This window comes from Myzus persicae, unplaced genomic scaffold (assembly GCF_001856785.1).
Source record: "Myzus persicae strain clone G006 unplaced genomic scaffold, MPER_G0061.0, whole genome shotgun sequence".
Lineage (NCBI taxonomy): Eukaryota > Metazoa > Arthropoda > Insecta > Hemiptera > Aphididae > Myzus > Myzus persicae.
The window spans coordinates 1-14542 of record NW_019101167.1 but is presented as its reverse complement, the minus strand read 5'-3'; the positions used below and the strand labels follow the sequence as shown (position 1 = coordinate 14542).

Here is a 14542-nt window from a genome sequence, read left to right as displayed (position 1 = left end):
TCGCAACTTAAGTCTTCGAAGTACTTAATTAGTGATTTTAAAAAAACCTCCTATTTAATAATTTATAAATATATTATTAATGCAATATAAATACGAATAGTCAGCTGTAGCCAATACAAATAAAAAATAAAAATATGTATTTACCATAATAATTAGTAAACAATGAAAATGTATGTAAAGAATATAATAATATAATAAATTATATTATTTGTATGATGAATACTTTTTTGTACATAATAAAAAAAATTATATTTAAATTATATATTAGAACACATTATATATAAGTGATAAGAAAAAAGCGGGAATTCAGATGGGCCAATCAGAGCAACCCGGTTCTGAGTGTACCCACATTTGCAAAATACGCTTCATGGCTTTGGCCACAACTATAGAGTATGGTCGCATCACGAAGTTTGATATTCCCTACATTCGTCCATCTGATCTCTTGTATGGCTACTATTCCGCACAGATATCTCTGTAATGCGGATATTACTGTCGTCCAGACTTGGGTAAAATACTTTTTAAAAGTATTTCAAATACATATTCAGAATATGTATTCGAATACTTTATGATAATAATATTCCTAAGTATTTGGAATACTTCACAAAAAGTATTCCAAATATTTTTCGAATACTTTTTTTCAGTGGATTTAGATTTCAATAGCAAAAATATTATTTTTTCAATTCTGTATTTATAAATGAACATTATTATAATCTCGATAATACACACCTATCTGATTATACCTATATAAGATCTCATATCACCAACTATTGTACCTAAATAATTATAATACAATAATATCAATCAATATAATACTTTTAACTTTTAAGCCATTTATTTCATCAACATATTTATTATTTTATTAACTGAAAAAAAAAATAAACATTATAGTATTATACTAACATAACTATTGTCTATGAATTACACAACATTACAGCTACTTTGTTCAACTATTTTAAGCCAATGGTCAAATTTATGCTTATTAAATAATAATAGTAAATAGTAATAATAAAAAGAATTGCTTTGATAAAACGCAATAAAAAAAAAACAAACAAACAATTAGGTAATTAGTAATTATTATAATATTATAGTTAATATCATTATAAAAAATAATAAAATAGTCAACTAATACTAAACCAATAGCCAAGTTGTCGTGGTTTAAGTAATAATAATAATAATAAAAAAAATTACAACGTTGACAACATTATAATATTAGATAAATATATTTTATAATATTTAAGAGTTAATACAGTATATTATATTTTAATGATTAATTATACTTTAACATTAATACATATTCAAAATTATTATCGTTCATCCTACCTCTTTTTTTCTATAAAACAGTACCACCAATACTAAATATGCGTTCTACGGCAGCACTGCTAGGAAGTGGTGTGTTAAATTTTAAAAATACTTTTTTAACTGTAGGCATTTCATTCAATATATTTAGATTTTTTGTAGGACTTTTTGACAAACACCTGGTTATTTCTTGCTCTAATGAAAGATCCACTTTTGATTTATTTTCAGACCAATTAAAGAAATTATTTGCATCATCACTCATATTGCTATCAGATACTTCAGATTCAGGCAAATTTGACTGTTCAAACATTTCCAAACAAGATTTTTTAAAAAATGATAATGCCTTATCTTTTTTATCATTGTCAGTTTGCCAGATAGTTTTAAAAAACGGATGTGAAACCGTTGCAGATAATAAAAACGGATCAGTCAAAAAATTTTCGAAACGTTTTTCCACGTTCGCTTTTATCAAACTAACTAAAGAATCACAATATATTAAATTTTTTTTAGAGATATCGTCATATTTTTGTAAGAGTATTGTAATGGAAGGCAACAAAAACCCAAAATACATATTTTTTTCACCTTGCAACACATCAAGGCAAATGCACAATGGTTCCATAACTACAACATACTCTTCTAAAAATTCTAGATCATTTTTAGAAAACCGATTTAATTTTAAAGCATCACACAATTTAGTGAACTTGGAAGGACTGTTTTTAAAATGAAAAAGAAGAAATTTTGACGAATCAAACCAACAGTTCCAACGTGTTTGATTAGGAGTTTTTAAATAAACGCCCAAATTCATTTTAATTATATCAGCCATTTGTGATGAACGGTTCTGCTTATTCCATAATGCTTGGCATTTTGAAAATGTGAATCTACTTTGTTTTCTGTAGTTTAACATAGATGGTCGTTTGGAAACATTAGGCGATAAAGCCTTTTCAATATCCTAAAATTGTAAATGTTATTATAGAAAAATTTAAGATAAAATAAATAAATTTAAATGTATCTTACCGCTGTTGCTATTAGATTTAGAGTATGCGAAGCACATCTGTGATGCTTAGGTAGGTTATACACCATACAATCATCCCAATTGGATGTACATTCACCAATTAGTTCTCTATTATCCAGAACTTGGGTAATAGATATACGAGAAAAACTAACATCATCTTTTTCACTATCAGCATCATCGTCGGTGTCTTCTTTGTTTTCATCGTATTCTTCTTCAATTGAATCTTCTAGAGTTTGAAGAATTTCTTCTTCCGTTTTCTTACTTCCATCAACAGTTTCAACACCTGAAGGTTGACCAAACATTCTAAGGGAACAAAATAATCGATAAAATATAAATTAGTTAGTTGAGTTAGTTACAACTATAGTCAAATGGTAAATATTTAAAAAAAATGCATACTAAGAGTTTATATTAATATTCTTTATGAATTATGAGTAGTACAATTATTGAATTATCAGACGAAAGTCAGATTTAAATTTTGAATTTATTTTTTTTTCAAATGTTATATTATTGAATAAAATGTATTACATAATTTATTATAGGTACCTATAATAATTTAAAAAATCATGCATTGTAGGGTTAAATTTTGATTTTATAATTATGACATTTTTATAGATATGAACATTGTGGACTTGGATAGAAATTCTATTAGTATAACATATTATAATATAAGCCACTTTCCTACTGAATAATATATATATATATTTATAAAAAAAAATGTTAACCCTTCAGTTGAAAATATCTACCTATTCAATGCCTAGTAAAAATTTCTAAAATACAAATAAATAATAATAAATATTATAATTACTCAAAGCATTTGACAAAATTAGAACCATTGTCAGTTGTTGTATAGATAACTTTATCATTGATATTAAATTCAGTACAAATAGATTCCATAGTCCTTGCTAGCAAATCATAAGTATGACTGCCCTTTAATCTCCTTATAGCCAACAAGCAAGACTCTCTTTCTAGTGATACTGGATTAATCCAATGACAAGTCATACCCAAATAGGATCTGAAAATCATATTTAAATTATAGATGCTATGAATTAGTTAATAATTTGTTTAAAATAACAAACCTTTTGAAAACAGTCCAACAATCGGCAGTGGTAGTTAAATAATTAACTTTGGAAAATGTGCTTTTCATATTTTGTAAAAGGACTTGATGTTGAGCTTCTATATTTTTCATCAACGTCTTTCTTGATAAAACATGACGATTAGGATATCCAGTTGTAATTAAATTTTTAAAATCCATCTGTTCTACCAAATTAAATGGTAATGAAGCATTGATAATCATATTTTGAATCATCAAATTTAACTCATCTAAAAATAATAATATGATTGATAATTGATATTGAGTGAAACAAGCAATAAATCCTATTTTAAGGAATAAATAAGAAAAACTATTATAAATGTCATTGTCAATATTTAGAGTGTCATATTCAAATGAGTTTTTTTTTAATCTTTATCAGACAATTTAATCAATCACAACCCATAAAAAACTTATACACCTATATATAGGCTATATACCTACCTAGTGGCTACTAGGTAGTACCTATTATATTTAAAATATAAGATTAAGTTTAAGTATTACTGTATTAGTAATTCAAGTAATTCTTCCAATTAATTTAAACAAAAATATATTACTAAATAAGCTACCATACAAAGCAAATCAATGACCAAGGCAATTCTGTACCATCTAAATTTATAGCATATAATATAGGTACCTACATAATTTAACTCTATTATATTAAAATTAGGTACCTATATGGAGCTTTATATTGAAATGTATAATAGGCTTTTGCGTCTGGTAAAAAAATGTCAAAATATCGAAAAACGATACTTAGGTTTTTTATTTATGTAGGTACCAATCGTAAAAACTAAAAAGTATCCCTCAATCATAGTTTAAGTACCATAATTATTATGTATACCTATAAATATATTTTTTAACACAATTAAATAATGCATGTAGCTAGTAGGTACTTACCTCTAAGTGCTTTAATAAATTGGAACTAGTCCTTGTGTCTGCTGTCAGTAGTTTGGACGAAGCACAATATTTACAACGAACATTGAATTTTTGATAAGTTTCAAAATCTTCTTTTAGATCAATTATTTTAAAAATGTTGTCATATTTTGACCAAGGTAGGCGATAACCTTCGTCAATTTCGTTAAAATCTGCCATTATAATGTTTTTCGAATCAAACTTATTACTTAAGAACAACGGAAAAGACGTATAAAGAATAAAATCAGCGTCGCAACAGAAAAACAATGTCGACTAGTGGCGGACTGCGCGGAAAGTTGCACACAACACACACACACACACACACAAGCAATAATTTTAGTATCGCACTATCGCATATGGCATATTATATTATTAGCCATTAGTTATTACTTATTATAGGGAAATCCCGAAATCATAATATCTTATCGCCTTCGCTTGCTCGTTGCTATGAAATTGGAAAATACGTAATAACATTACTGGCCAACTAATAATAGTAGAAAATAAAATAATATACATATTACTATAAATTATTTTGTATAGAAATATAGATACCTATACAAGCAAAAAACCAATTTCTATGACGGAAAATTAATGAAATTATTTTTAAAATTTAATTCGAATAAAAGTATTCCGAATACTGTACTCAGAATACTTGTAAAAAGTATTCAAAATACCATGTAGAATACTTTCAAAAAAAAGTATTTAAAAAGTATTCGGAATACTTAAAAAGTATTCCGAATACAGTATTCCGAATACTGTATTCGGAATACCTACTACCCAAGTCTGCTGTCGTCATTGCTCCTGCTGCGTACATCGTACGTAAATTCCATGTTCCTAGACTAAACTTTTGCAATTTATTTTTCATCCGAGGCTTTGCTGTGTTTTGTTTCGGAACCAGGTTGTTTTTATGAGTTGGGTGGTTAGCCCTACGTCAACCCCCATTAATGGAGGGCCCAAGTTTTGAAAGGTTTCCCCTTTCGCCTTATTAGGTACCTACTGTATCTAACAAGGGGCTATTGCGGTGTCATTTCCTACACCGGGCGATGGGAGCGCAACTATTGCTATTACTCTTTAACTAACTATTACTCTTTATTATATTGGGAGGTTTTAAATTTTTAATGGCCTCAATACGAGATGGATTTAACGACATACCTTTTTGGTCAAATAAATGACCTAAAAATGTTACTTTATCTTTGCAGTACTGAATTTTTTCTTCATTAAACTTAACATTATATTTCCTAGCTCGATTAAGTAATTCATCTACAATCTTGTCATGTTCATGTTTCGTATCAGCTGCGATTATAAAATCATCAAAATATATTATAAAACCTTTAATATCACCAAAGCATTTAGTATTATATCTTTGAAAAACAGATGGTGCTATTTTTAACCCAAATGATAATTTTAAAGTTCCTAAAGGACTTGCAAAAGAACATAGATTACTGCTTGACTCAGTTAATCCAATTTGCCAGAATCCATCTTAAAAGTCAAGAACCGTAAAAAACTTTTTATTTTTAAGCTTGGGAACAATTTCATTTAAGATTGGTATTGGAAATTGTTTATCCTTTATATTCTTATTTAAGTGTTGTGGATCTAAACAAATTCTTAAGGTTTTATTGGGCTTTTCAATGACTACTACATGATTTGTCCAGTCCGTTGGTCTATTTACATAATCCACCACTCCTTGATCAATTAATGACTTTAATTTTAAGTCATATCTGTCTTTGACTGCTATTGGTACTCTACGATAAGGAACAATTTTAGGTTGAAAATTATCTACTAATTCTAAGTTATATAATTCAGGAAATTGACCCAACCCTGTGAACACATCCATATTCTTCATAATCCAATTATTTTTAGTGTCAACCTCTAATTTATTTATTCTTTTAATTTAATTAATTTTGTCACAAGTTGTTGGACCTAAAATTGGACATATTGTTTTATTGTTTACAGTTTAAACTACTAAAAATTCCACTGAGCAGTTCCGATTAAATTTTTTAAATAAGCAATTAATGACAAACGAGCCTATAGAATTAATTTTGAACCCACCGTAAGCCTCAATGTTATACTTAGAGTTAGTTAATTTTGGTTGTGGTTCTAACTTAATGAAATCATCATATGGTATTATATTTATATCACTTCCTGTATCAAGCTTAAATTTTAACCACATTTTTCCAATCTTAACCTCTTCAATCCAACTTTTTTGATTAGCCTCTATATTGCATACCTGTTCAGTTATTTCATTCACAGAAAACTCATCAAACGCACTTTCATCATTATTAACTATCTCTGCGTTACAGATGTCTTATACACCTGTTTACTTTTATTTTTACATCCTATCTCTTAATGATTTAATTTATTACATACTCTGCATTATTTACCAAAAGCTGGACAACTTCTTGGTTTATGATTTGTACCACACTTTTTACAATCATAACATTCTGTTGTCTTATATGATTTATCATCTCTATTATACTTATTATTATTAATTTTCTTTTTAACAAAATTCTTATTACTATTATTCACAAACTTACCACCTTTATTTTTTGACCATGTCTTCTGTTCTCTGCTCACATAATGAATATTTGCCAAATCCGTTGTCATTTCTTGTATTTCCTTGTCCGTTACTTCTCTGGTTCTACATAACGTTTCTGCTTTTTCAAGTGTTAGGTTGTCCATGCTCAGCAACTTGTTTTTGGTTTTCTGCATCTCTGATACCAAATACAATCCGGTCACGTACCATATCATCATCTTCTTTATATTCACATAATGATGATAATGTCTTCAGTTCTGTCACAAATTCATCAAAAGTTTGCCCTTCTTTTTGAACACAACTCCCGAATTTGTATCTTTGAAAAATTACATTTTTCTAGGTTCACAATAATCACTGAACCACTTGACAACATTATCGTATGTAAAATCAGTAGCCTTTTTAGGTTTCTTAAAATTATTATATATTTTAATACCATGTATGCCAATCAGATTTAATAGGATATTAATTTTCCTCTCATCAGTTTCATCAGCTTTTCCCGATGCTATTAAGAAAATGCTGAGCTGTTGATACTATTCCTTCCATTGTTCAGAAATGTTATCGACAAACGACATTTCTTTTGGTGGTCTGAACTCCATGCTTTAATATTATTAATGCACTTACTAAGACAAATGTTATCCTTTATCCTTACGACTGTGCCATATTTTATTATTTATTGATGTGGAGGATGGAAGTGGATAAAAATTATTATAATACGTATGTTTTTGTACTGTTTTACATTTATTAGACAAAAGCATCAGTTTATTAAATACGATTAAAAAACAACTTAGATACTGTGTCTGAAAGAGCGAGTGACAATACCACACGCACACCTCACTCCTCAGTCATAACTTTAAAGTTAGTATTATAATAAACATAATAATAATGATACGAATATCAGTTTATTACTACAATACAACAATAATTCTATAGTACAGACCTGTTTCATCTAAGTTAAAGATATTTTCCGGAGTCTATTTATTTAGAACAGTAGGCCATGTTGTTTTAATCCAAGAATCAGCACTACTTGCATATCCGTCTTGTTTTGCTCCATGAAGTTTTTTGTAAACAATATCGTGGCGCTCTTCCCACCTATAGTCAACTAACCATCTCTTTCTGTAAAATTCATTTCTCCCATTTTGTTTGCCAAATCATTGGCTTTCGCCATTAATATGCTACGATTTATAGGAGCATTCATAGCACTAGCTTGCATAAGCCACACGAAAAGAGCTTCATCGGTTGCCCTACTTTTGCTCTCACGTTTATGTTTTCTACTTTGTGATTCGGAGCACTCACTTATTTCGTTACGGAATTTCAATAACTTGTTCAATGTTGATTGCGGAATGCCCAATTTTTGTGCAGCTAACTTCTGATTTGTCTTCTCGGGAAGTTAATCGTATTCGGCTAATAGAAGCTAGAATACATTTTTTTCACTAGTTGAATGCGCGCTCCAACTAGGCATAATACAGTACACACTTTACACACTATACAGACAGTACACTGAACGACGGACGAAAACAAACTGCGTATAAAGTGTAAAAATATCGGTGCTTGTGAGAACAAAAAAGGTTTCAGACATGTTTCAACCGAAAACCTGAACATTGCAAGCGACGAAAAATGCACGTATAACTGTTGTTTGTTCCGTTCCTGGCATTTTTTATCACTATAAGTGGCTGATTCTTATAACCAGTGAACACTATAAGCGGCGACCACTGTAGTTATTACTTATTAAATACCTCGAATAAATTGGGTGAATGTAAGTTCCCACACGAGATATAGCAGGTAAAAATCGCACAAGGGTATGCATACGTAAGTTCCCACACGAAAAAAATTATGTCGAATACAAACTTCCTTCCCACCTTATTCAGACTTAGGACTGACAACTTAAACGAAGTTGGTGTGGTTAAAATTTGTTTGTTTTTGTGTTGCATAAAAAAATCCAATCAATTTTTTAATTGAATCTAGTCCAAATATGTAATGAAATCTGATGTTCTTATCTTTATACATGTATTTGTTTGAAACATTTTCAAAACTTCTATTATTTTGAATATATTCGGATGATGATAAAAATTTGAGTTGAATTCGGAATGGAAACTTCTCAAGCGTTTGTAGTAAGGCTTGTATCAGAACTAGCACTAGTCCAAATACTAGGGGGGGACGTACTGCAGTATCTCCAATGTAATTCGTCACTAAATAATCGCAAAAATCATTTATTTTATTATTTACTGGTTTTTCAGCCACGAAACTATCTATAAAACAATCTCCAACTTCTATTGGATTAAAAAATGGTTAATCAAATATATGTACCAGCCACTTTCCTAATTCATTATTTGTAAAATTAAATTCTTGTGCAAGCTCTAAGCTTTGAATTTTACGGTAACAAGCTTGGCCCAAATGGGGAAACGGCCTCCACATATTTGAGCTGTCGGAAATATAATATTTACTGCTTAGTGCAATGAAATTTCGAAGTCTAAGACAAATTTATTTGGATTTATTCCAACTGCATTAATTTTTTTAAATAATTCAATATATATTAGTTACCTAAGTAATAAAGATAAGTAATAAGAGATAGAACAGGTTGTTTTATAGATAGTTGCATTTCAATAAATTTATTTGACTTTACGAAAGACTTTTTTACAAAAGCGAACAAATTTTCGCGTGGGAACTTACGTAGGGGTGTAATTTTTTTCGTGTGCGAACTTACATATGTACCCCCTTACCTGCTATGTTTCGTGTGGGAACTTGCTGAGCCACAATAAATTAGGTATTAACAAGGTATTACCATGTATTACCTTGCAATGTTTTCTGCAAAAATTAAATGAACTTGCAGTGTATTAATAATATTAAAAGCAATCTCTATGATTTTTTTTTGTTTGCGATGATTTATCGTTGAATTCAAATTGAATACATACATTATTACGGTACATACCTAATGAAGAGGGAGGTATTTCATAGAAAATTGAATTGGTACTTATACTTTTTTTTATATTGAATGTTTTATTATATTATAATTGAAGGTATCGTTGTATTTTTCAAATCGTATTTCCTAGTACAGTTATACTTTGTACTCAGTACAACTGTACAATTACAAAAAATATAGATACACATTTTTTGAAGTAAGACTTATTTACGGAGGGTATGTGAAAAATGTGTGTACCTAATGCAAAGATCGTTACGGGGCATAAGTGATGCTTGTAATTTTAGTTACGATAAATAAAGTTAAAAAATGACATTTCCTATTTCGGATACCATCGGGCAATAATTTTTGTACCGATGGAAAGCATTGTATCGATAATGACCGAATGTTCCGAAGTTACCATCTCTTTCTGTAGGTTGCCAAGACATAGGGAGATACAATGGAACTTATACGAGTGGAGTATGCGCGTTTGCTGAACGCAGAATGACTACCTAATCATTATAGTTTGTTGTACGTTGTTACGTTACAATTCAAGAGTAAAGACCGGATTTATATTCTCTTATATCACTTGAAATATGATACTTATATTCTCTTAGAAATTTGGAAGTATCTATGCAAAACTAATCAATGATCAACAAACATCAACATATAATATCATATTATATGCTTACAAAAGCAATTGTTTCACATCATCCCTTAAATCAATTATTGAGATATACATAACCTATACACTTGAGTTTTTAAAATCAACTGGTTTTTCTATTTTGTTAATTTTAAAAATTTTAAATCACGCGATCGCAATCGAATATCTATAACTTATGTACTTGCAAAAGCTCGAAACAAAACATTTAGACATTTGAATATTTGATAAATATATAAGTTTATCTTATCCGTTTAAAGCAATACTGCCAGCATTGCAAGTTAGTCGCTATGATACTGAACGGCACGCAACTTATGATAGCTATGTGCTCATGCTATAACACTAGGCGTGTTCTTTTTTTATTCTAAATAGGCTAAATATTTATATATCCAACTCGTTTAAAAAAAAATATTTTATAAAAAGTAAAATTATTAACTGACCTTAGTTTGTAATCTCTTCAATAGGTAGCCATAAAAGATAGGCAACATAACAAGTCTAAATGTTCAATATTATGTTCCTAAATAGCTACATATATATTGTATACGTATACTATAGGTAAAAAAATGTTATTATTAGATTAACATCGAGATAATTCGTAGGTACTTTTATATTTAGTGGCCCGCTCGAAGACGGTTGTTTACTGGCTAGCTTGTTAGTGGCCAGCCAATGAAAATATGTTGCACATGATTGCAGCCCTAACCTACGAAATATTCTCAAATATGCAAAAACAACATTTTCTAATTCAAACTAAGAATTGAATGAATTTTCCACATGTTTTACTCTCTGGAGGCTGCATTCACTCAGTAACGATATGTAAAAACATTTAAATCCGATCGTTGGTTACAACTTACAAGTCACATCACCGAAAAAAATTTAATGAATTTCTTCAAAAGAAAAATATTGGGTTGAGTGTGTCCTTCAATCGTTGTAACTTGTATCATTGGTATTAATTAGAACAAAATTAATATGACTTATAACTTATAAGGTCGATAACGTCATAATCGTACCCCATAGTTGTTGACACAAAACATCTGATTGACTCAACACAATTTTTCTGTGTCTTATCTCTGTATAGGCAATAAATTAATTTCAATTGAACATTTTATTTTTTTATTTTATTCCTATACAAAACCTAACCTAACCTATCGGCTTCACTACATCCGCGAATACTCGAGACAAGCGCATTTTGTTTTTTTTTTAATAAAATGCACCAAATTTTTTATTTCAATCATGTTTGTAGTCCAAGTATCGTAATTATTATATTATGAAAGATAGGTACACGGGCACTGTCGAATTTGTATTTTACTTCGGTGGGTATAGGTGCCTATGTGTCATTATTGCAGACGAGGCATCTTGTGTATGTACTTGTATAAACAGTGTATATGATAAATATAGGTAGGTTTATTATATTCAAACAATTCCTACAAATTATGTAAATTACACATTATACATGGGTGCAATCATGAATCAATCGATATATATATACGAAAACAGCAGAATATATTATATAGCGTAGTATAGTAAGTATAGTGGGTATAGGTATTACAATTTGATAAAAATTAATATAGCAATTATTACGAATATTTGACAGGTTTGGAATACGAAAGAATAGTGAAACATTTCCGGATTTTGATTGATTATACCTATATTACAAATTGCTTTGCTCTATAATTTTTTAGTCTACTACTCGGTGATTTCCAACCGTTTTTCCTTTGCGGGCCACCGATTATAAAAGCATATGAATAATCTCAATCATAAGGATATAGGACTTGTAGCATTTGCATATTTGTTTTGCACGATCGCAAAAATAGCAGAGTAAGAAACAAGGTTTGAAATTTTATTTTGCATGTAAATGCATCTTTCGAGTTTTTTTTTGGTTTTAGCACACATTTCTTTGATTCTATACGTTAAGTTGCATAGGTACTTTCAATAATTTATTACGTTATCAATATTTTTAAAGTTTTTATTTAATTTAAATATTTAACATACAACCAAAATAATGTTGAATTTAAAATTTTTTAAAATTTTAATCATATTAATATGGTTGTTGACTGATTTATTTTCCGGTTATTAATTTTATTTACGTACAGATATTGTTCACTGCATAAGATATTACCAATACGGGCCACGCGTACGTCGGCCGCTGCAGACATCAAAATTTAAATAAAATACGAGTATATTCATACAATAATAATCTTATTTTTGAATGCATATTTTGTCCATTTTAGAGCATATTTGGTGATTTTTTAGAGCTACAAAAGTCCTCTGCCCTAATAATATAATAATACAATTTTGTTACACATAGTGAGGTAGGTACACAATGTATAAATTATGTATAGATACATAATTTTGGACATTTGGACTAGTTTCCTTGTCTTTTATTGACGATTGAAGAGATTAAAAACTGAGGTCAGGTAATAATTTTACTTTTTTTCTTCAAATATTTTATTTAATTTTAAAAATGTGTAACGAGCCACATGTGGCCGGTTGACCACGGGTTGAGCACCACTGGTCTACGTGATAAAATCTCGTAACTTCACTAGAACTGACCTAAAGGCGCTAAAACCTAGAAATATAGATATTATTTATACATGGCATTTTTCTAGCTGAATGTTTTTATTACTTTCAGGCATGAATAATGTCAAATCTCAATATTAGTTTTACATTTTGAGTTGCGGTGACACTGTTCCAGTGGCGACTCGTGGGTTTTTGTGCACATCCGAAAATTCAATGAAGTTTTTTGGCATTTTGCCATTTGAATAGCACGGCGTATATTTTAGGAAATCTGTATCATCGACATTTGCCCGAGCGTGCGGAAACTCATATGCGGGCGGTGAGCCGTCGGTACTCGATAACGAATTTTTTACGAATTACACACACGAACATTCATTTACTTCTCGCACAGTGATACAGCTCAAATATAATTGCTGTATGAAATGCCTAAATATTACACCTTATAAAACACATCAAGCCCCAGCCACCTTAAAAAACACATTATTGTAAAATCAATACATGCATCGCTCAGTAGTCAGTACAGAATCTTAAAAAATATTAAAGCAAAATATTTTATAAAAGTGTTGACAGTTAAAAGTGCAGAAATATAAACTTAATCAATAATCATGTGTAGTACTACTTTGTGCAGCCTAAATCCCGGTGGGCCAATCTGCCACTGGTTATGACGTCCATCGGGATTTTATTTACGAAGTTTAATAATTTATTAGCAATTAAGGGGATTGCAAATTTGTAAACAGAACATTTTCAAGGGATTCAGTACAGGCAATATCATATGTGTTTACGTTTGAGTCAGTGTATTATCATTAATGTTCCCTACCAATCACTCGCATTACGCACCAGCATTAGATCGTTAGGTAGATCAAAATTCAAAATATTCAAAATCGATTTATGAACGTGAAATAGCAATACGCCTCACAAAATTTTAAGTTCTTCTAGTCGTTCTATTTAAAAATGTAAAGATTGAATTGAGTTGGTAAACAAGTTTACTTTGCATCGGTCTGAGCATTTTTTCAACTTTACCAAATTCTCGTCGAGAATAAAATATACTCTCCGTTTTCATCAATTTTTTCAATTTTTTATATTGAAAGCACTGATCTCGATAAAGAATAAAATGTAAAACGAATTGAATTAAGGCAGGCCTGCAAATTCATTTTTGATTTTCAGAAAAACTCTCAAGCGCGGTAAAGTGATCGGATATCGATAATTTTCTCTTTCAAACACTTTTTCCAGGGTGCATTGGACTTGAATTTTCAAAAATCTATTTCTAACCCTCATATAATACTATTTTAAATACGGCCAATTTTCATACACTTTTATTATTATTATTATGTTGGTTTTAAGCAACGAAATAAATAATGGAAATCCAATGCGCCTGTGGAAAACTATCATTTTTTTTAAAGAGAAATCAAACAATGCAGAGAGTTTCACTGTAAGGCGTGTTTTGAGCAAAAACTTAAGATTTTCATTTTTGATCGGCGTAACTGTTGACATGTGTAGACATGCAGTGCGTGCGTAAATAGCCCGCGTGCACTTACGTCTCACATACTAATCATCAGGGCTCGTAAGTTCATGCATTTGCATGTTTTTTTTTGCTACACAGAAAAATATGCTAACTGAGATACAAATCCGTTTCATAA

General features: G+C 29.8%; 1 protein-coding gene across 1 annotated transcript; it reads right to left on the bottom strand.

Annotated features, from left to right (window-relative positions):
- Positions 1–1292: 1292 nt before the first annotated feature.
- LOC111028040 lies at positions 1293–7055 on the bottom strand. Its single transcript, XM_022306575.1, has 8 exons — positions 6839–7055; positions 6354–6593; positions 5810–6173; positions 5450–5665; positions 3382–3765; positions 3111–3317; positions 2308–2608; positions 1293–2242 (listed from the first exon to the last, which is right to left on the bottom strand). Exons 1-8 carry the CDS (start codon positions 7053–7055, stop codon positions 1331–1333), a joined length of 2841 nt encoding a protein of 946 aa, XP_022162267.1. The 3' UTR covers positions 1293–1330.
- Positions 7056–14542: the final 7487 nt, after the last annotated feature.